General features: G+C 36.6%; 1 protein-coding gene across 1 annotated transcript in view; it reads left to right on the forward strand.

Moving 5' to 3' along the window:
* Window positions 1–25,341, forward strand: part of LOC150094662 (NPC intracellular cholesterol transporter 1-like) — a 559,930-nt gene that overhangs the window by 38,308 nt on the left and 496,281 nt on the right. Inside the window, exon 4 of the mRNA XM_090411614.1 lies at window positions 14,749–14,994. Coding sequence (XP_090267740.1) covers window positions 14,749–14,994 — 246 coding nt within the window. The remainder of the gene's footprint in view (window positions 1–14,748; window positions 14,995–25,341) is intronic.

Below are 25,341 nucleotides of genomic sequence, written 5' to 3' on the forward strand. Positions count from 1 at the left end.
TCTCTGCATACACCACACTCTCAGGCAAGGCATTCCAATCATTCACAACTCTGCATGAAAGAAACCGGCTTCTCGCTCCCCTACTCACACCTTCCTTATACAGTTTCCAGGGATGACCTCTGGTTCTCCCCTGATCTCCCACTATTTTCTGTAGAACCTCTCCAGCATTGATCCTATAACAACCCCTTAATAACTCATAGGTCTCTATCATATCTCACCTCCTCCTCCTGTCCACCAGACTCAGCAAGTTACATCTTCTCAATCTTTCCTCATACTTGACATTCCAGAGGTCAGAAACTACCATAATCAGTCACATCGGGACCCTCTCCAACATCTCTTCATCCTTCTGAAAACCATGTTGCCAAATATGAGCATAATAGTCCATGTGTGGCCTAATCAAAGCCTTATACAATGGAACAAGAATCTCCCTACTTATACAAGTCAGTGTCCTCCGCATCATTCCCAGATGCCTTTGTGTTGTCTTCACAATTTTGGCTATGTGTCCCCTAAATTTCAGATCCTTATCCACTATCACCCCCAGATCTCTTATTTCCTCTACCTCTGACAATATATCCTCACCAAGCATAAATTCTGCATCCCACCTTTGTTTTCCAAATTTTAAAACCTTACATTTTGCAACATTGAACTCACATCCCCATTCCTGTGCCCAATCACTCAATTTATTCAAGTCTTCTTGTAAGGCCACAACATCTTCTCTACTCTTCATGGTTCGTCCCAACTTTGCACCATCTGCAAACAACTGAATATCTCCATCCAATTTTTCACCAATATCATTAATATACAAGTTAAACAGTAATGGCTCTAAAACAGATCCCTGAGGCACTCTACTAGTGACTTTCGTTTTCCTGGATATCTCTCCCCATACACAACTTGTTGATACCTATCAGATAGCCAGTCTCCAATTCAATGCACCAATCTAATATCCAACCCCATTCACTCCAGTTTGACTATCAACTTATCATGCAGTAATCTATCAAAAGCCTTTGCAAAATCTAAGTATATTACTATGATGGAAGCAGTCACCTTATTGTAATAAGTAAGTAGATTACTAAAACTTGATCTCCCTTTAGCAAATCCATGCTGACCATCAAAGATAATATCATTGTTATCAACCCACTCCTGGATCCTAGTTCTCGCAAGCTTCTTCAACAACTTAACTACAACACCTGACACACAGATAGGCTTATAGTTTGATTCTTGAGTTCTATCACCTCCTTTATGAAGTGGCACAATCTTGCCCTCCTTTCATTGCTTAAGAACTTGATCAAGTGCAAGATTCATATTAAAAAAATAGGTCAAGGCCAGCGTCAATTCCCTGGCACATTTCTTCAGAATATGTGGTAATATATTATCAAGTTCCACAGCCTTATTTACATCTAGTTTGCTCAGCTCCCCATACATGTCTTGCTCACTTACAGTTAGTCTTTCTTCACCATCATCAACTGCTCTCAATCTTTCCACGAAGTCACATTCACAAGATTGTAAGACTTTTATGAACTGCCCATTAAGTATCTCCACCACACCTTCTGCAACAGCTGTCTTTATACCATTTTCTCCAATCAGTGTCATCCTTCCATAATCATTCTTTCTTTTGCTGGCTACATATCAAAATAACTCTTTAGGATTCTTTTTGGCTTCATTAGCTAACTGCTGTTCATACCTGTCTTTAGCTTCCCTTACCAACCTGCCTTGCCTGGTCTTTATAGTGCTCATGGAATTGGTTATTTCCACTTCTCTTATGCTGCCTCCACAATGCCCTTTTTCTCTGTATCACATGCTTAATCTCTTTATTCATCCATTTCACACCTACCTTATTTAACCTTCTCACTCTTGCAATGCATTTAGACATTACATCTACTAGTTAGTTTTTGAAAATCCCCCAAGCTGCATTGATCTCTTTTCTAGCTAACTCCTGATTCCATGCTACACCTGCAAGCTGTCTCTTGAGCTCTTCATAATCACTCCCCTTGTAGTTCCACATATATCCTTTTCTTACAGTGGTCCTCACAATGCCTGCAACCACCCAGGTAAAATCCTCATGGTCACTCTCACTAATTGGTGGTTGATTTGACACTTCATTTATAATTACATCCTCTGATGAGATGACCAAATTGAAGACCATCAACCCTCGTGTCCCTCTGTTACATACTGTCTGAGGTAGTTATCCCTCAAAAACTAAAGTAGCTCAGTTTCTTTACTTCCAATTGCTATCTCATCATTCCATAGATATTGCAATTAAAATCGCCCATAATGATCACTCTTTTCTTATTTGCTTGGCTAATTTGATTATACATTTCATAGTCACAACCATCCACATTTCCTGGTCTGTAACAACATCCAACCAAGTATTTCATTCCATTCACCTCTATCTCACAACATACTGCCTCAAAACCACTGGACCCTATTTCCCTCTTGCATCTCTACCTTGTATGGACATAACTCTTTCTCTGTCATCAATAGCACTCCTCCCCTCCCTTTTTGCCCCTTCTATCCTCATGAAACATATCATTCCATCCCTATTCCTGTCAGGATGTTGTCCTCATTTAACTGTATCTCACTTATTCCAACAATTTTTTTTTGGGTGAACAGACTCAATTAGTGCAACCATTTCATTTGCCTTGTTTCTTACACTTCTAGCATTTGTATATAAACATGACAGCTCATTCCTGGATCTACAGCTAGTACCACTGATAACATTCATTCGATGTGATCTCTCCATGCTCGACTGGGGACATTTCCCTTTCTGCTTATTCATTTTAGAACCCTCTTCAATTCTAGCTGTTTCCTCTTGATCCCAAGTCATCCCATTCCTTTCCTGTCTGCACATGCTCTCACATCCTTTTGGAGCATCCACCTTTCTCACGCTGTGTATTATCCCTATCCACCCTGAGCCTCCCAATTTCCCTGTTCATCTTGCACACCCATTCTCTCATTTTCCAAACTGATGCCACTTACTTCCTCATTTATAACCACCTCTTCAATCTCTCATGTCATACTCTTCTGCTCTTCCACATCACTTCCCACTTGATCTGATTCATTCTCTATACTCACTTCTCTACCTTCCAGCAACAGTCTCTCCAAATGACTCACACCATAACCACTCAAATGCAGTCCATCGCTCCCATACAGTTGACTTTGTCCTTCAAATTCATTCCACACATTAACAAATTGTACTCCTCTCTCCTCACACATTTCAGCCAACATAACATTCATAATCTTTGCTCTCCGCCTCATCTCACCACAGTCATACCTAGGCAACATGCTTACTTCACTTCCTGTCACGCTATTCTCTTTTATCTGTCTAAGCAGTCTCCCGATATCCATTCTGACGTGCTTCCTCTATCCAGTCAGTTGTACCTATTAAAACCATCAACTCCTTTGCTCTCTCCCTCGTCATATCCAATGCCTTAATCACTCTACTCATTTTACTGCCTGGAAAATATACCATCCTCTCATCTAGCACATCTTTAATAATAGAGTCACCATACAATGCCAATCGCTCATATTTCGTTAACTCTTTCGTTCCTACTTGATTTGTTTTAATCATTTTCACTTGAATTTTCTTAATTTCACTCTGCATCCATTTCATCTTCTGCCTCATCCAACCCAGTGCAACTTTTGAATCTCGTGTCACATTCTCTCTATCATTCAATCTTTCTAATTTTCAAACTCTCGACTCCCGCTTCACACTTTCACTCTCATTCATCTTTTGAGTTTCTTTGCTTCCGGTTCATGCATCTAACTTTCATATATTTATTCCATTTTTTCCGCTTTTGATCCTTTCGTCATGCTTTTTCTGGTTTCTTTTGTTCTATCAATTTTGTTTCCTTCCACCCGATTTGCCTCTCTTTCGTTCCTTTTACCATTCATTACAGTTTACAAATCACTAGTTTTCTTTTTCAATGCTTTCTTAACAATTTTTCACCTTTCTTTCACACCATGCTTCTCTTTCGAATGAGCACTCATTCTCCCCATGACATTCTCGCTACTAACACTTTCTGTCATCAAATTCATATTATTATTATTATTATTATTATTATTATTATTATTATTATTATTCCAGGCAAGTCCAAGGAGTCGACAGACTCATCGAGGGATGCCCTAACATCATGTCAAGAACAACTATTCGACATTCACACAGTATCTATCATACCTCGCCTTGAACTCATTCACAGTTGTAGCACCCACAACAGACTCTTGCAGCTTATTCCACTCATTCACCACTCTCCAAGTAAAAAACCTAGGTCTAACACTCCTGCTAACCACATTCTTGCCCATCTTCCATGTATGGCCCCTAGTCCTCCCACCACCAGTCCTATTCTCAAAAATATCTTCTGGATTAATCTTATAGAAACCCTTCAGTAATTTGAATGTCTCAATCGTATCACCCCTTTTCCACCTATTGACCAATTTTTGCAACCTACAAATCTCGAACCTGTTCTCATAAGGTTCATTCCGCAGACCTGCTATCATCTTAGTCACTCGTCTCTGGATCCTCTCCACCTCCTCCCTATCAAGAAGAAACTCTGGCGTCCATATCTGGGCACAGTAGTCTAGATGGGGTCTTATCAAGGCTCGATACAGAGGAAGAATAACTTGTTTGTCTCTGCTTGTTAAAGTATTTTTCAGAAGCCAAGTGATTTGATGAGCTGATTTAGCCACTTTTGCAATGTGCCCCCTAAACTTCAATTCCCTATCCACCAACACTCCCAAATCCCTGGCCTCATCAATCTCCTGGAGTACGGTTCCACCAATGTGATATACTGCTGCTATTCTTTTCGCCCCAAAATGCATAACCTTACACTTTTCCACATTAAATTGACATCCGTTTTCACTAGCCCAGTCCTCCAAACTATCCAAATCATCCTGTAAAATTTTGACATCCTGTGCACTCACAATTGCTCTACCCAACTTTGCGTCATCAGCAAACAAGTGAGCACTTCCTCTCAGATCCTTTCCTATATCATTGATGAACAAATTGAAAAGTAGTGGTCCAAGAACAGAACCCTGTGGCACACCACTAGTCACAAGCCGTCTTTTGGACTCAACTCCTGAATAAACCACTTTCTGGTATCTCTCCATCAACCACTCTCCTATCAATCTCACCAACCCTATATCCATCCCCATATGCTGCAGTTTACTGATTACAGTTCCATGTGGTATCCTGTCAAAGGCCTTGGCAAGGTCCAGTAGTATCACTGTAAACCCATTACCCTTATCCAGTTCAGCCATCACTGTGTTATAAAACGTGAGTAAGTTACTGAGGCATGATCTACCCTTCACAAAACCATGTTGTCCCCCATACAATATCCCATTTTCATCTATCCAATCCTACATTCTTTTCTTGACTAATTTCTCCAAGATCTTGACAACGATTCTTGATATACTAATTGGTCGGTAATTTACAACAGCAGTCTTGGAACCTCCTTTATCTAGTGGAACTATTTTCCCCTCTTTGCAACCCCTTGGGACTAACCCAGACCCGAGACTCAAATTAAACAAAATGGTCAAGATTGCTGACAGTTCTTTAGCCGCTTCTCGTACGACACGAGCTGGTATACCATCCAATCCAACAGATGTATTGACATTGAGGTTATACAATAGACTACTCACCTCCACTTCATTGACCACAATTCCCGTATAATCTATTGGTTCATTCATTTCTGCAACGTCACCATCTGGATGATATATTCTTGCAAAGTGCTCACTCAGTAACTCAACTATATCAACTGATTCAGTTACCTCCCTACCATCAGCATTCTTTAAAATCATTCTGTCATATACATTTTTTCTTTTACTTGCAACATATCGAAAAAACTGTTTAGGATACTCTTTAGCCTGCATGGCCAATATTCTTTTGTAATCCTTTTTTGCTTTTCTTACCACACTCGTTACCCTTCAGGCCTGCGTTTTATACCATTCATGTGCCTGCCGGTCACCTTTTTCCTTAAATTCTCTCCATAGTTGTTTCTTTTTTTTGCAGCTCAAGCTTAATGGTGTTATTCATCCATTTAACCCCTAGTTGATTTATTTATTTGGACTCTAGGTATACAGTCAGCCATTGCTTCATGCAAACACTTCTTCACTGCCTCCCATGCACTATCAACTTCTAGCCCTTGCAGTTGTACATGCCATGGCACTAAACCAATCAAACTCCTAAGCTTGTCATACTTACCAGCCCGATAATTCGACATGTACCCTGTCTTAATTGTAAATTCCACACCTCTAGCCACCTCCCACGTCAAGACCCTATGACCACTCTCACCAATTGGTGGCAATGTGGTCATATTTGTTACAGCGAAATCCAAATCAGATACAATTACTAGGTCAAGTACTCTCTGACCTGTAGTATTTTCCATTACATGCTGTCGCAGATAGTTATCCCTTAATAACTGCATAAAATTCAATTCCTTCCTCAATTGTGTCCTCTCCTCACTCCAATCAATGTTACTATAGTTGAAATCTCCCATAATAATTAACCTCCTTCCACTCATTTCTTCTATTTGCTTGTGCATACTGTCCACCATCTTTTCGATCACCTGGTCTATAGCAGCACCCAATTGTATATTTTGTTCTGCCCACAAATGGCCTCAAATGTGCTCTTTTCTCTATCCTGCAATTCAACTTCTATTCTCCATGGCTGCAGCTCATCAGCTATCATCAACAATACTCCCCCCCCCATTTTATTCTCCCTGTCATTCCTGAACATACTATACCCGTCACATTCAATCCCACTAGCTATATCATCTACAGTCAGCCATAATTCACTAATACCAATAACCTGTGGTCTGGAAGTGCCAACCATGGCCAAAAACCCTTCCTTCTTGTTCCTAATACTCGTAGCAATAGTGTACATGAATTTAAGATCCCCATTAGCCCCAACCCTATCTTGTTGCCTCATATTAACTATCCCATTGTGATTTGTTGTCCTTATTTGCTCGGGCATATTATACTCATTCATACATTCAACTGCCTTCCTAAGGACTGTATGTCTCCTTCCCCCCCCTTTAATAAATCTAGTTTCCCTGATTTTGCATCCACTACATTCAACAACACTTTCAAGTCTCCTTACACCGTATCCATTCAAATGCAAGTCATCCATCTTATATAGATCCTTTTGCCCATCAAACTCATTCCACATGTCCACAAATTCCACACCACTCGTCATACATAAATCACGCATAAAGTCATTTGCAATTATGGCCCTCGTTTTAAACTCTTCACTGTCATACCGCGGCAAAAGACTGATTATCCTAACTCTCTCACTCTTTTCTTTTGCTACCTCAAACAATTCATTCAGGTCCTCTATCATTTCCATTTTATCTGCTTTCAAATTATTCGTACCTGCTACAACAATCATTTCTTTCACCCTTTCCTTTTGCTCTCTAATAGACTCAGTTACATCATTGATGGTCACACCAGGTTGGTACGATTTTGTGAAATCCTTTACTAACACACCTCGTTCTAACGAGTCTCCATACAGCACTCTCTCCTTCATTTTGTTTACGTTCACACTCATGCGCTTATTTTTCCTATCATACTTTTTATTATTGGCTGGTACACTCAGTAGATTTTTGTTCATACACCATAGCTGCCACTTTGCTCTTTGTATTGTTCCGCTCAACAATGCGATCTGACTCATTGCATCTATCTCATCTTTTTTATTTTCTGTTACACCATTAATTTGCTCTGTAGTAATACCATCATTCACACTTTCTGCATTCACGCCCTCACAGTTCTCTGGTACAACATTGCCATTTCTTGTCATATCACTATTTTCTTCATTCTGAAGTTTGACAAAAATATCACACTCACGACCTGAAGTACACTTTAATTACTCATTTTCCTTACACTTTCTACACACATTCACTCCTTTATTATCATCTAACCATACTCCAACCGCACTATGCAAAGCATACATTTTTCAGATAGTACACTGAATAATCTCCTTTATATTACAGTTATTGAATAAAGATGGCAAACCATTATTACTAGCCGCCATTCTCCTTCTTACAGGAGGCATACTCACTTCTATCATATTTTATCAAATTAATAATTTAAACACCAAAAACACACAAACAGACACACTAAGATATGCAAAGCAAAAAAACTATTAGCACTCATCAAATCCTCGTTTAGCTCACACTTCGCACATACTCTCCTTCCATCAGCCCTAAATGTCCACAAACCATCCATGTAATTAAAAGAATACATGTAGCCCACCTTGCGCTTCACGAAACGACTGAAGTCTAAGTTAAAGTCATCCACCGACAAAGCTGCCACCATCTTTCCATTGCCGATTACTACTCTAAGGGCCAAAAACAACGAATTCATAATCAAATTTAAGCAAAATATTCCACATCTAAATGGTTGTTATTGCTGTGCCATTGTGAACGGTTGTTATTTTTTGGCCCATTGTATACTATAGCTTTCTATTTATGCTGTATTATTTAATTCCTTATTTTTAGTTCTATCTCTTACCCTACCTTCCGTGACTCTATATTCTCATACCTGAGAGCACTGGAAATTTATTTGTTAATATTTATTTATTTATTTGTGAAACCAGGCATCCTTGTGGTATAAGAACAGATAGTACTTTCAGTAGGTCCTAATCTAACACAAAATCCTTTCTTAATCAAATTACAGTTGTGGCTTTCTATGTGTTCCTTATCTTATCTATCATTTAGTCCCCTGCTCACAGGATCGTGTTTATTTGGAAACAGTGAGTTGCATATTAAGGATCAGGCAGTACTCATTGAATATAAATAACAAGCATGTTTATTAAATACTAAGACTGAATATGCAATACATGCAATACAAAAATGGCTCTTTGTAATCTCAGTTTTGCACCCTGTTGGGTATCTATCTGGATACTGAACGAACGAGGATGGGCTGGCAATTTGGGATTTAGCCGACCAAATTGTATTCTTATTGGCTTAAACCAATATAGAAAATGATGGTACAAAATTTCATGTCAGCTGGGGCGTGCTCGGTTAAACAAGGCCTCTGTCGTTTTCGCCAGGGAATCAGGCCGAACAGCAAAAAGTCAGCTAGTGGAACAAATCTGAAAGCACACCCCAACTCAACATCACCAGAGTTAAAGATCGGTACTATCAACATAAGAAGCCTGAATGGCAAAGAAATGGAGCTAGCTGAGGAATTAGATAAGTACCAGATCGACATAATACGGGTGACTGAAACAAAAAAGACAGAAACTGGTGAGATCTTTCTGAGCAATGAATACAAAATGTTATATTCAGGAAATGACAATCAAGGAAAAGAAGGAGTAGCCATAGTATTCAACACAAAATATAAGGCTAATCTTCTTGAATGGCAGGCAGTCTCAAGTAGAGTGATGTGCAAATATCAGAATGGGGAATTGGACGATGAGACCTATTTGTGCCTATGGTCCCACAGAAGGTTCAACTAAGGTAGAAGTGGAGAAATTTTTTCATTCTTTAGAAAAAGCAACTGACACAATGAAAATGGAAAAGTTGGTCCTTGTTGGGGATCTAAATAGCAGAGTAGGAAATGATTGTGAGACATACAAAAATATTTTGGGAAAATTTGGAGAAAAGAGCAAAGCTAATAATAATGGCAAATACCTCTTGTATTTCTGCTCAGGACATGGACTGGTTATTACTAACACCATGTTCCAACATAAAAATGTGCACAAATTCACATGGAGAGAAGAAGCAAGGAATAAGAAAAAGTCTCATTGACTATGTTATTGTTGATAGTGATGTTTTTCACCTGGTGCAGGACACCAGAGTGTACAGAGGATTTGAAATTGGAAGTGATCACTATTTAGTCTTGAGCAGGATAAAATTGAATTTCATATTGAAAAGAATAACATATAAGAAAGCTTTAAAGCAAATAAAAGGTGAGCAGCTCACAGATGTGAACTGTAGACTAAAATACACAAAAATTATTGAAAAAAAAATGAAAGAGTTTGAGAACAGGAACCAAACCTTGGAGATTCAGTGGCAAGCCTTGAAGAAAACCCTGATTGTTTCAGCCAGAGAGGCATGTGGTGAGGTTGTCTGCAAGGATAGAAAAATCAGAACTCCATGGTGGACACAGGAAGTTAAAGAGGCAATGAAGGAAAAGAAGAAAGCATATCAAAAGTTCCTGTCAAATAAGTCAGCTTGTGCTTTTAGAGAATACAGAGACAAATGTAAGAAAGCAAAACACTGTGTAAAACTAGCTAAATAAAAGTAATGGGAGGACTTTGGCAAGAACATAGAAAATAAATATCAAGAAAGTGGTAAGATATTCTGGAGGTTGTTGAAGAAGCTTAGAAATGGAGGAAAGAGTGCTGTAAAATGAGGTAGGGATGATAAAGGTGACATGAAAACTGGAGAAAAAGATATCCTTGAAGTATGGAGTAATTTCTTCGAAAAATTGCTAAATGAAACAAACAGTGATAGCACAGTGGTAAAAAACACTCAACAGGCATACAGTCAGGAATAGATATCCATACTTGAAGTAGAAAAAGCCATCAAAGGCTTGAAATGTGGAAAGGCAGCAGGAGTAGATGATATTCGACCAGAAATGCTGAAGTATGGTGGTATAAAAGTCTTACAGTGGCTGCACCGCATGGTTCAGAAAGCCTGGACAGAGGGACGAATTCCTGATGATTGGAGAAGAGCTCTAATAGTGCCCATATATAAAAAGGGAAATAAAACTGAATGTGAGAATTACAGAGATATTTCCCTACTGAGTGTTCCTGGTAAGATCTATGAAAGTATACTTGAGAAACAGTTGAGAAGAATTGTGGAAGAAGAGCTTGGTGAAGAACAAGCTGGATTCAGGCCAAATAGAGGCTGTCAGGATCAGATCTTCACTTTACGTCAAATAGTTGAGAAAGCATGGGGATATAACAAAGATCTGTATTTAAGTTTTGTCGATCTGGTAAAGGCATATGACAAGGTGCCAAGAGAGAAGCTATTCAATACGCTGCAGTTATATGCTGTCAATGGGGCATTATATCAAGCAATACTTAGTCTTTATTTGAGTTGTGAGTCAGCAGTTAGAATTGAAGGAAGTACAGGAAGATGGTTTAATGTTAAATCTGGTGTGAGACAAGGATGTACATTATCCCCTCTGTTATTCATTATCTATATGGATCACATTATGAAGGAATGTGGTATTAAACCTGATATCAAAATTGGAGATGTTAATGTCAGCTCTTTGCTTTATGCGGATGATGTTATACTTCTAAATAAATCTGCTACAAGTCTGCAAGATTCTCTGACTAAATTGAATAACTGTTGTAATAGATATGGTATGAAGGTCAGCATTAAAAAGACAAAGACAATGAAAATAGGTAGAATTGATGAAAATATCAACTGTGTTGTGAATGGGGAACCTGTGGAACAAGTAAAACATTTCAGCTACTTAGGCACGATTTTTACTGAAGATGGTAAATTAAATATGGAAATAGACAACAGAATCAACAAAGCTTGTATGGTGGGAAGTCAATTGAATAAATTCATATGGAATAAGAGAGAAATTAGTCGGAACACTAAATTAGCTGTATCTAAATTAACTAAATATAAATGTAACTAAATTAACTAAATAACTAAATTATTCAAATCCTTACATTTGAACACTGTCATGTATACATGACAGTGTTCAAACCAGTTTTAACTTATGGATCTGAGAGGTGGGTCAGAAGTAAAACACTTTACCTAAGACTAGAGACCTCAGATATGAGAGTCCTGAGAAAGATTAGAGGCGTGAACAGATGGCATCAGTGGCAATATCATATTAAAAATGAGGATATTAGGAAAGAACTTGACATTGTCGGCATCCAGGAATGCATTAGCAGAGCTAATCTCAGGTGTTATGGTCACTTAAACAGAATCGGTGAGGAAAGATTAGCAAAACAAGTGTTCTCTTTCAGGTTGGCAGGAAAACAGCCCAGAGGAAGACCAAGATATAGGTGGATTGATACGGTACAATGTGCCAATAGAAATATAAGATCTGATAATGATAATATTGGAGTTTTGACAAGTAACAGAATGATTTGGAGGAAAATTGTAGATAGGAAGTTAGTAATGATGTAAATTTTTCATGTAGTACTATCATATCCTGTACACCCCTTGATGGTACATATCAGGAATTTGATGATGATGATGATGAGAAAATCATCATAAAATATAACTTGTATAGCAATTCTACAATTTAGCAATATAAACATTGGGATTCCTTACGATTAACAGTTTAATCTTTTAGCCCAATTACTTCTTAGATAATAGTTATGCTCTGGTCTACACACTTAACAATTCCAACCATAAATTTGCATCAATTCACTCTCGGGCATAAATATCTTAGCCCTATTAACTTAGCAGTCCATCTAAGACAGTTCTCTTATGCCACATATAAAATAACTTATAATAAACAACTGACATTAATTCTTTACTTCTTGTTAGTGCTCCTCTTCACAGTCCGTTTCGTACCACAGTTCCTTCTCTATCGCGGGTTTTTAGATTTTTTTTTCTTAGAGGTTTATGGAGCACTTCCGAGTCCATCAGGTCAGTTGGCGGGGTTTGAGTAGCGATTTCCCGGAGTCTTGAACTTCGGGCGAAGGGTCACAGCTGTTGGGGCTTGCGCAGACGTGTCTGAGTGGCAAAGCATCTGTTCCAGATCGGCTTGGTTCCTCCATGGCTAATCACTTCTGTTTACCCTCATTTCTGATCTTGAGTGACTTGCGGCACATCGACCTCCATTTTCCTCCTTTGGACTTATCTGTGTACTAGCCAAAATTGTCGATCCCTGATGGTTGAAGATCCTTACCTTATATTCAGTCTTTTCTGGAACCTTGGGTTAAGGATTGAAATCCCTGTACTTTCCTGCGCAAACTCTGGATGTAGGCTTGGGAACCCCAGATATTTCCTCGTGACTCTCTTGATCTAAAATTTCCGCCGCCTTCTCTTTTCTCTCCTTTTGTATGTCTTTAATCCGTTTTACCAGACTGCGGAATTTATGTTTGATTCTTGTTGCCCCTTTCTCCACTGACCTCGAAGGTCACCTAAGACTGAACTTGTAAACAAAAGGACTCTCTTACACTTTAATCAGAGCACTAACATCAAAATAACCTTCCGATGCAAGGCATTGTCCTTGGCTTTACCATTTTAACATTCTTTGTTTATGTGAGGAGCAAGCTAATTCCTTTTGGGCTTTATACATAAGCTTTTAGTTCTCTATTTACAAAAATGTGAAATTATAATCAAGAAATTATATTCTCTTGATTTAATTCTTTATCCAAGTAAGCAAACAAAGTTTGCACATGAAGTATCTTCATGACTGGGTATTTGTATATAGAGGACTATATAAATAGCCCAGTCATGAAGATACTCATGTAAAATTTGTTTGCTTACACTTGGATAAAGGATTCAATAAAGAATATAATTTTGTGGCATTTTTAATGTAAGGTATAAGACTTTTTTGGCATTTATTGTTGTATGTCTTCAATCAAAATCACCACTTGGGAGTGATTGTGAAATGCTGAACTTTTTCTTTTATGATAGTTTTTACAGTCATTTCATCCATTTCATGAGCATGCACAATGTCTTTTCATTATTATTATTATTATTATTACATGACACCTCCAGGGAGTCCAAAGACTCATCGAGAGAGGGCACCCACTCTACAACTCTCTGTCTCCACCATTCAATTTACCCTCAACTACAGTGAACTGCATCATCTACACCATCACCATCTACTGACCACCACCTCCACCACTAGTATTTTCACAAACAATCGCAAACATTGATACCCAGGGTGGGATTTGAACTGCAGCCTTTTGGTTGGAGAGCGGATACGCTACCCACTCGGCCAACCAGGCCGGCAAATGAACACATTTCTGAAGAAAAAATTGTATTATGTGTCACCTCCAAAAAGTCCAAACACTCATCGAGCGAAGGAGGGCGCCTACTCTACAATTCTCCGTCTCCACCATTCAAATCCACCAACTATAGTGAACTGCATCATCTACACCAATGCCATCTGCTGCCCACCACTAGTAATTTCACGTACATTTACAAACATCCATGGCAGGATTTGAACCTGCAGCCTTTTGGCTGGAGAGCGAATATGCTAACCACTTGGCCAACTAGGCCGGCAATCATTTAACAGTCTTTACTTTCAGTATCCATAGTTATAATGCATCTCTGCTTATCATTGTGAGTGCATGCATTCTCCTCACTTTTATGTTTCTGAGATATATTTTGGGTTTATATTTTGTTTACAAAAATTACTTGCCTAAGTTTCCTAACGAGACACAACTTGCTGAGTGAGTGATTGTTTTTAGATGAATCATTGAATTCTTTTATGGACAGTGCTTAATCAACATAAGCATTGCTAAGTTAAATTTCTAGAGTCCTAGAAGTCATATGTAATAATTTTTTTTACATATGTATAAAAGCAGTGTGGCTAAAATCTCTGTACCATGAATCGTATAATCTATTGTTACATGACATCTCATAATATTAGTTCATATTAGCTTGCTAGCAAATTTCTTTGTAGTCATTACCTAATTCTTTTTTCATGATCCTGTACCTAACTTTATTAAGTGTGATTCAGTGCATTTATGCATGGAAAGTTTTTTTATCCATAATGGTATTGATATAACACACACAATATGTGTATAAACAACCAGTTCCATATATTCATAACACTCATTTTAAAATAGTATATATAATTTTGGATTGAATTTTACAGGGTTGCCCATGAATTATATGAATCTTGTGCGGGTGTGCAAGGTTTGCAACCTGGAGTACCTCTAATAGCACTTGTATGTGGCCAGTGGGGAACCGAATGTTCAAGTCAGCGTTTTTTAGATTTTCAAGGAATCACAATAGAAGATGGTGGCATTTGCACATCTGAAATTAAATATATTCTATCACCTTATGATACTTATAAAACTGATGGGCAGACTTTCTATCCAAGAAGATATACTCAGCCTAGGTAATTATGATTTTTTTTAATTTAATTTTTTTTTCAGAAACATAGGTAGGTTAAGTTTGGATAATCCAGGAATCCTTCTTTTACTAGAGATCAAATGTGATTTTTTTTTTAAAGCCACTTCAGTCTTTCAGTAAGCAGGGCAGTGTTCTCCACTGTGTAACAAAAATCATCTACCACCTAAAGCCTTTCACAAAGATCCATGCTGCAGTGGGATTCAAATGCATAACCTATTGTTATCCATCCATCCCATTTTCATCCATCCTTAGATGGGTTGAGTCCCGTTATTAGGGGTTTAGGCAATTTAATGCAGTTAGCTTGCCAATCTTCTGCTAAGAGTAAGTATTTTCTGTATATAAGTGTATTCTTGGAGCCAGTTTTGGTATCCTTAATCAGTATTGCAATATCCTTCCATCCCTGACAGGACAAAAGAGTATGCAATTTTAATGGATCTTAGAACTTTAACTTTCTTTTTAACTTTACCTCTAAAGCTCCTGAAGATATCACTTGGATTCCACTCCTGTACATCAATGCAGTTTTTGAATGTATTGCTAAAGTTCTTAATATTGCAGTGCCCTTTCATCCTATCATATCTTCCTTTCTTCACCTAAAGACAAGTTTTTTTTCACTCATCCTTTTAGGTATCTTCCAGATATAAGATTATCTTGAACTTGAGCAGTCTGGCCTAGCAAAACATGCCATCTTGACTAAACATAGGGTTTTTGGAAGAAAACTAAACTTTTACATGAAAATAGATTCCTTATAGAAAGACCCTCACAACTCTCCTTATACAAGGATAGCTACAAGATCTTTGGTCCAATGCAGTTAATTGTAGGATAACGTTGAATACTTTAATTTATCAATTAATATATTTATACAAAGCACAAAGGGTTTACGCTTTATGGTGAGATTAGAGTATCATTGGCAAATACTAACAGATAATTTGAATTTTGATTTTTTTGATTTTGATTTTTGATTTTTAAATACAGCCGTATAATATACACAGAAATTGAAAAAAAAAAAATCACTTGGGAAAGTATTATTTTTCCAGATTGAACCAAAGAAAGGTAAAATTACTCATTTTACTTACTTATTTATACACAAGTTCCAATCTCCTTTGACTATAATCATACAATCTACAAAAGCTCTGCAGAAAACGGGACATTCATCATCATCAGCACTGTTTTTCATTGTAAATGTGGGCAAAAAAAAAAGTTATTTATGGATGGTCTATATTGCTGTCATAAACACATCAGTTCACACTTCATGAATGCAAAACAGATGAAAGTTAGAAAACAGCAACTCATGGCAAATGAAAGCATTCAGTTGGGGTTGCTTCACACAATAACCAATCTCAGCTACTTATTACTTCTGAGACCTCCTTGCATTCTGGGCTGTTTAAAACCACCGGAATAGTAAGAATTGGACATGCTGCCCATCAGTATGTCTGTTTAAAGGGCTCAAAGGTGTCCATATTTGTGACCATACACACACACCTCGGCTATTAACACGAACATGATACAGTGTTTACACATTGAATCATCTCCTCTTAATAAAGCATTAGTATATTCTGTTTAATTTTAGCAATCACACGAATCCATTTATGTGATTCCTAAAATTAAATTAGAGGAGTCTTTAACAGGAATAAATGCAAAAATATAATATCGGCACAATTGCTATTCTGGGTGTGCACCACACACCTAACACACCCTGAATATTATTATTATTATTAAACAAGACCTCATGGAGTCAAAGACTCATCTAGGAGGTCCTTTTATCTCACACACATCTCATCACACTGTGTCTTAAACACATTCAAACTCCTTGCAGACACCACACGCTCAGGCAAGGCATTCCAATCACTCACAACTCTGCACGAAAAAAACCTGCCTCTCACTCCCCTACTCACACCCTCTTTATACAGTTTCCAGGGATGACCTCTGGTTCTCCCCTGATCTCCCACTATTCTCTGTAGAACTTCTCCACCATTGATCATATAACAACCCCTTACCAACTTGTAGGTCTCTATCATATCTCCCCTCTTCCTTCTCTCCACTAGACTCTGCAAATTACATCTTTTCAATCTTTCCTCATACTCGACATTCCAGAGGTCAGAAACTACCTTAGTCAGTCGCCTTTGGACCCTTTCCAACATCTCTTCATCCTTCTGAAAACCAGGTGACCAAATCTGGGCACAATAGTCCATGTGTGGCCTAATCAAAGCCTTATACAATGGAACAAGAATCTCCCTACTTCTACACGTCAGTGTCCTCCGCATCATTCCCAGAAGTCTTTGTGTTGTCTTCACAATTTTGGCGATGTGTCCCCTAAATTTTAGATCCTTATCCACTATCACCCCCAGATCTCTTATTTCCTCTACTTCCAACAATATATTCTCACCAAGCATAAATTCTGCATCCCATCTTTGTTTTCCAAATTTTAAAACCTTACATTTTGCAACATTGAACTCACATCCCCATTTGCTTGCCCAATCATTCAATTTATTCAAGTCTTCTTGCAAGGCCACAACACCTTCACTACTCTTTATGGTTCATCCCAACTTTGCATCATCTGCAAACAACTGAATATCTCCATCCAAATCTTCGCCAATATCATTAATATACAAGTTAAATAGTAATGGTCCTAAAACAGATCCCTGAGGCACTCCACTAGTGACTTTCCTTTTCCTGGATATTGCACCCCCATACACAACTTGTTGATACCTATCAGATAGCCAGTCTCCAATCCAATGCACTAATCTAATATCCAACCCCTTCTGCTCTAGTTTGACTGTCAACTTATCATGAGGTACTCTATCAAAAGCTTTTGCAAAATCCAAGTATATTACTGTGTATCCTTCTCCTCTGTCCAAGGAAGCAGTCACTTTATTGTAATAAGTAAGTAGATTACTAAAACATGACCTCCCTTTAGCAAATCCATGCTGTCCATCAAAGATTATACCATTGTTGTCAACCCAACTCTGGATCCTAGTTCTCACAAGCTTCTCCAACAACTTAACCACAACACCTGACACACAGATAGGCCTATAGTTTGATGCTTGAGTTCGATCACCTCCTTTATGAAGTGGCACAATCTTGCCCTCCTTCCACTCTTTAGGGACTTGACCGAGTGCAAGACCCCGTATTAAAAAAATATGTCAAGGCAGGTGTCAACTTTCTGGCACATTCCTTCAGAATACGCGGTGATATATTATCAAGTTCCACAGCCTTATTTACATCTAGTTTACTCAACTCCCCAAACACCTCTTGCTCACTTACAGTCAGTCTCTCCTCCCCATCATCAACTGCTCTTAATCTTTCCATGAAGTCACATTCACAAGATTGAAAGATCTTTATGAATTGCTCATTAAGTATCTCCACCACACATTCTGCAACAGCTGTCTTTATACCATTTCCTCCAATCAATGTCATCCTTCCATAATCATTCTTTCTTTTGCTGGCTACATATCGAAAGAACTCCCTAGGATTCTTTTTAGCTTCATTAGCTAACTGCTGTTCATACCTCTCTTTAGCTACTCTCACCAACCAAGTCACCCTCCTTGCCTGGTCTTTGTAGACCTCATGAAATACATATATGATCCGAATACATATATGTTCCTTATCTATCTGTCTATCTATATACATATATATATATATATATTTTTTTTTTTTTTAAATTGGGAATTTACTGACCCTCTGTTTTCCTACTGGTGCTATAATAGCACTTTTTGAAATTTATTCCTTTATTGTAATTTATTATGTGTTCCATTGTTATTGTACTGAAGATGCCTTTTATTTTGATACTTAGGCGAAAATTTTACAGCTAATAAATTAATTTATCATAAGTTTAAGTTTCTGTCTTTAATTTTTCAGAGCAACAAAAGATTTGAGCATTCATCCTTATATATTATTATTGATGACATTTAAAAGAAAAATTCATGAATCATTTATATAGAACAAATTTGACAAAAAAGTTACACAAATTCTTGTTCAGAAAATTAAATTGCCATCTTTCTCAAATGAACATGTAATCTACTTAAAAAAAATTCCATCTAGTTTCCTTAAATGTTTGCTACTTGAGATTTTTATTGTCATTCTTCCTTTCAGAATGCAAATTAAAGAAAACATTTTTATGTACTTATTCTCTCCATGTCCTTCCATGTATGCAGTATAGACTGAAATATTAGCTTAAATAAAAACATAGATTCTATACAAAAATGAAGAGCCAAAAGACCAAAAGGCTTCAGTTTGGCAATGCAAAAATTATAAAAATCAAGTGGATATTAAATCCAGCATTATTTCAAATCCGAATACATAAACTATAAAAGTTTTGCATGAAACTTTTATAGTTTCATGCAAAAGTGCATATAGTTTCATATTAAACCAGCTTGAAACAGCTGTCAGGCCAGTGAAACCTTATCAGAATGGACCAATAGGAGGTGAATATACGGATGCCTGGGCATAGTGATCGTGTCTCCTATAAGGTCCAGCTAGGACAACTCGTAAATGCAGTGAATGTATTCCCGTAAGCTCTCTGGTCAAATTTCATATGAAACTTTTATAGTTTCTGTATTCAGTTTTGAAATAATGTTGAATTTAATATCCACTTGATTTTTATAATTTTTGCATTGCCAAACCTTTCGGCTCTTTATTTTAGTAAATACTTTTACACGCCGACCGAGAGTTCATTTACGAAAAATACACCTCTCCGATGTTTCAAGTTCCTTAGTATTGAAAGAGAGTTTTTGTTCTCTTAAGGTTTCTGCCTGATCTCTGATGAAAACCAACCAGTTTGAAACAGCTGTCAGGCTAGTGAAACCTTATCAAAATGGACTAATAGGAGACGAATATACAGATGCTTAGGCATAGTGATTTTGTCTCCTATAAATAAGGTCTGGCTAGGGCAACTCGTAAATGTCGGCAAGTGTATTCCCGTAAGCTCTATGGTCAAATTTCCTACGACACTTTTATAGTTTCTGTATTTGGCTTTAAATAATGCTGGATTTAACATCCACTTGTTTTTATAATAGATTCTATACATTCTTAGATGAGTAGGAAAATCATTTGAACATTACAAAATAAAATCTTCACCCAGTATCTTTTAGTCTAAAAGATATTCAGTTTTTCCTGAATGAAGAAAATCTTCCATGGTTAAAATAAATAATCCACAATGAAAAATTGAAAATGTCTTTTCCCATTAAAACAGTCAATTGTCTATTGTGATTTAAATTCTGTTTAGTTATAAAGCTGTGAATAATTACTTTTGATATTTGATTAAAGCTTGCTTTGTTATATCCTTCTGTTATATGTTGTTTACCCTTTTTTTCTATTAAAAAAAATCCTTGCTGGTCCATTATCATTTGCAGCTGTATTACATTACCACACTTTGAACTTTAAGAGTTCACTACAGTAAACCTAATAACAATGAATTCATTCATTATAACAAGATTATTTGGGTAGGGTTAATGTAGGCAATAGTGTGTGCATGCGCACGTGTGCATGCAAGCTTTTCCTAAAGTGAGTGAGTGGAAGTTCAGTGATGCCGAATAGTAGCTCCTTGAGTTCTGAACTTAGTGGAATAATCAACTTAAGGGGTATGATATAGGTTGTGGAGTGAAGGGTATACTGCAGTATTCCTGTTATCCTGTTAGCCTTTTATCCTGTTAGCCTTTACCTCACACCAGATAGCCTCAAATGAACTATCCTCTACATCCTGTCTTCCTGATTGTGCCCTCCCTCGATGAGTCTTTGGACTCCTTGGAGGTGTCACATAATAATAATAATATACTCTTACTCTTTTTCACTTTAATTTTTCTGCTATCATTAGCAAAACCCTTCCTTCACTTCCTGTTCCCTTTGTTCTTTCTATAAATATTATTGCCTTATATTCTAACCTTATAACTATATCTAACCTCATGACTATATCATTCTCAGTCAACCAAGTGCCATCAATGAGTATAACTTTTTGTAAAGTTGAACTAACCAATGCCAAAATATTCTCCTCTTATTCTAAATACTTCTGCATTAGTATACATATACTGCAGTTTATGTATACTAATGCAGAAGTATTTAGAATAAGAGGAGAATATTTTGGCATTGGTTAGTTCAACTTTACAAAAAGTTATACTCATTGATGGCACTTGGTTGACTGAGAATGATATAGTCATGAGGTTAGATATAGTTATAAGGTTAGAATATAAGGCAATAATATTTATAGAAAGAACAAAGGGAACAGGAAGTGAAGGAAGGGTTTTGCTAATGATAGCAGAAAAATTAAAGTGAAAAAGAGTAAGAGTATATTATTATTATTATGTGACACCTCCAAGGAGTCCAAAGACTCATCGAGGGAGGGCACAATCAGGAAGACAGGATGTAGAGGATAGTTCATTTGAGGCTATCTGGTGTGAGGTAAAGGCTAACAGGATAAAATATATAGTTGTTTGCAGCTATATGCTATAAGATAAAATGGATGGTCTGCATTGGCAAATTAGCATAATAAATGGAGAATTACTGATTATTATGTGGACTTCAAAAATATAGACATAGATTATAAGGAGGAATGGTCACAGGCAGGAAAGGAAATAGAATTTATACAGCTGCTAAGAGATAATTACCTCTTTAGTAGCTAATCCTCTTAGAAACATGCTAAGAGGTAACATGTAATGGAGAGAAATCAAGGTTTGAGAGTCATGGATCTGATGAAAGCATCAGAGAACTTGGCAGTAACCAAGGTAGCTGCCACTGATTGGGGATAGATCATATTGACTTGCCCTTAGAGGTTGTTAGATGTGCAAAATTTTCAGTTAAGAACGAGTGTATGTGGAATTGCAAAGCAGGGGATTAAAACTTCTGAATTGGGATGGAATTGTTTAGTTTAACTCCCAGGAAAGTCCTAGGAAGTGGAAAGATGACAAAATAGTTCCTTCATATAAAGGCTCTGAGATAAAGGTAGCAAATTTTAGTCCAGTATTTCAGAGTTGTGGTTAAGGTATTGAAAAAGTTGGCAGAAGGCAGAATTTAGGAATGGTGGACAGGAATATGATACACTCTTATGGGAACAGCATGGTTTTGTGAAGGGTGGGTCTTCCCTTACTTAATTGTTCACTTTTTCTAATAACGTGAACAATCGAGTGGGATAAAGGAAATGGCCAATGATACTGCTAGATTTTGCAAAGACATTTGAGAGAATAAGTGCACTACATGGGATTCTTTTACATAAATTCAAGCAAATCGGGATGGATGTGAGGCTGATGATTTGGATAAGAGAGGAGTTGATGGACAGTTATGAAAGAGTAGACAGTCAAAGAGTAGCATAAAGGGTAACTAAATCCAAGTAAAGAAGATGATTTTTAATGATATACTGCAGAGTTCAGTTCTTAGTCTGTTGCTATTTATTGTGATATAGGAAATAATTTAAGGGGAACTATTTAGTTTTTTGCCAATGATGCAAAGCTAGGAAGAGAGATAGTCAATGAAGGTGATATAGAGGTCCTGCAGAATCTTTTAAACAGATGGGTAAAGCATGAGGGCTGCTAGTTTAACTTGGCCAAGTGTAAGGTCAATAATAAATCCCATCCATTTTGAGATTTTATTATTATTATTATTATTATTATTATTAACATCTGACCTCTATGGAGTCAAAGTACTCATCGCAGGATGTCTATATTCTCGGATCCTATAAGATCATCAAACTGCCCCTTGAACCCATTCACAGTTTCTGCACTCACTACACTTTCAGGCAATGTATTCCTCTCACCAATCACTCTTCATGCAAAGAACCTGATTCACACTCCCCTGTTTACACCCTCCTCATATAGCAGTGGTGTTCAACCTTTTTTACTACGCTAGCTACTTTTCTATAAAAAGTTATTCGGTGATCTACTCTCTTATATAGATCACATTCCCCCAACCTGATATCTGATTACGCACAAATAAACAACTAAAAAAAAAATACACAACTAAAAACTTTATTTGTGTATTTAAAAATTTATTTATCACTTTTAATTATTTTAATACAACAGGTATTTTAATACAAAAAAAAACAAACAAATGTGTTGGAATAAAATATTTATTTCTCTATTTTGAAAAACCAAAGTTAGAAAAAACAACAGGTTGATTACAAACTCAAGTTACAGGAAATGTTAGCTGATTAAAAAAAAAGTTAATGTGAAATTTGGCATTTTTTGGACCTCACAATATTTTCATAGTCAAGTTGATATGAAGAAGTGGCCATTCGCAGACAATCATCCAAATGATCATTTGTAATTTGGTTTCTTAATTGATTTTTTATGACTGTCATATTTGAAAAAGCGGATTCTGACAAGTATGTCGATCCGAAACACGACAGAATTTTTTGCACAATATCAGTTAATATTGGGAATTTTTCATGTGCATACTTCCAAATGACTTCATTGTTTATTGATTTTAAATGTAAACTATTCTGAATGTTTATTATCTCAAGTTCTACTTCAGCTTGGTTTATATCAAGCAGCCCACTAATTTTATTTGAAATTTCTGTGATGTTCAGTTTTCTTGAAATGGATTATTGATAAAAGATACAATCATTTCAGTTTTATTAAAATCTTTAAATCTTGAATTTATTTCTTCCTCAACTAATTCTATTTCACAAATAAATTCTTTTAAATCATAGCGAAGCATTTCTTGATTTTGTTCAAAAATTTTTAATAAATATGGAAGATGTCTAAATTCGCAGTCATTTATATTTTTCTTTAATAAAAGTAAGTATTGTTGGAAAGTTTTTATTGAATTTAACATGTCAATTAAATTTTTATCTCTACCTTGTAACTCTAAATATAAATTGCTTAATTTCGTACACTGAAAATGATAAGTGTAACAACCATCTTTTATCACTCAATTGTGGATAAATATCTCCTTTTTTCATCAAGAAAATTTTTTATATTGTTAATTAATACAAGAAATCTTTCTAAAAATTGACTTCTGCTGAGCCAGTGAACATTATTGTACAACAGAAGTTTGCTATCATCATCCGCCTGTAATTTAAATAACCACCGTTGCAGGGGTTTTCCTCGAACAGAATTTACAATTTTAAATGTAATATTCAAAACATCTTTTGTGTTTAATCTTTTACTACACAGTACTTGTTGGTGAATAATACAGTGGTACATTAAAAAAATCTGGATATTTGTCATCGTTTTTACATAATGAAATGAAGCCTGATTTATTACCTATCATTGCAGGAGCACCATCAGTAGTAATAGACACAAGTTTAAAAAGTGGCAGTTTGTGTTGTTTCACAAATTCATCAAATGCCAAAAAAAATGTCTTCTCCCCTAGTCCTTCCCAGTAATGGTCTAATTTTCAAATGTTCTTCTTTACTTGAATAATCTTGAAATGCCATGCAAATAAATAACATTAACTGAGCAATATCAGTGAATTCGTTTGATTCATCAAATTGTAATGAAAACGCAACACACTGGTGAATGGCTGACATTAACCTGGCCTGGAAACTTTTCTCCGGCAATTGGAACTCTTCCTTTCGGCAATTTGAAACCTTGTCTACGGCCTAGAACTCTAGCAACATCTCAAACCGAGAAGCTCCTTTCTGGAAGCAGGGAACTCCTCTCTCAAGCAACGTGGATCCGGGCAGTCTCTCTGATGACTTTCTTTTGATTGTAAGTTGCTGGCCATCGGAAAGTTGTTTGAACTCTTTCTGACCGACTTCAGAGATGTTTACACTTAGAGCCTGCAAGCCTTTCTCGTACATATAAGTTTCAATAACAATCTTTCTAATGCCACCATGTGCAGCTTCGGCAACAAAAACATTGCCTTTATTTTTAACACTCTAACATATTCTTATTAAAGCAGTATATACAGTTAGCTTCAAAAGAGTTATTTACAAAAACATCGAATACAAACTATATCGAGACAAACAAAGTTTATTTTTTTACAATATTCACATGGGATCTAACCTAAGTAAACAATCGATGTAACGTACTTTGGAATATTTAATATTTAAGCTACAATCGAGTTTTTACACTTTGCTTATAATCGTAGTCACTCGGCTTGCTGTTTGACTTCCACTGATCCAAATTAATTCATTTACCCGGACTTATAAGAAAATTACTGATTTGACAATTTTAACGAAAAATAAATAAACAATAGCAATACACTTAAAGCGAATTAAAAATAATACAAAATAATGATAAATAAAATATTTTGTTTTCAGTTTTAATTAAATTTGTAAGTAAGGAGGAATACACAAGAGATCGACCAAAAATCGCTCTGCGATCGATGGGTTGAACACCCCCCTGTCATATAGCTTCCATGGATGGCCTCTTGTTCTACCCTTGTCCGTCTACTCTATGAAATA

Source organism: Typopeltis vanoorti, chromosome 21 (assembly GCF_054136105.1).
Source record: "Typopeltis vanoorti isolate ZY-2024b chromosome 21, IOZ_Tvanoo_1.0, whole genome shotgun sequence".
In the NCBI taxonomy this organism is placed as follows: domain Eukaryota; kingdom Metazoa; phylum Arthropoda; class Arachnida; order Uropygi; family Thelyphonidae; genus Typopeltis; species Typopeltis vanoorti.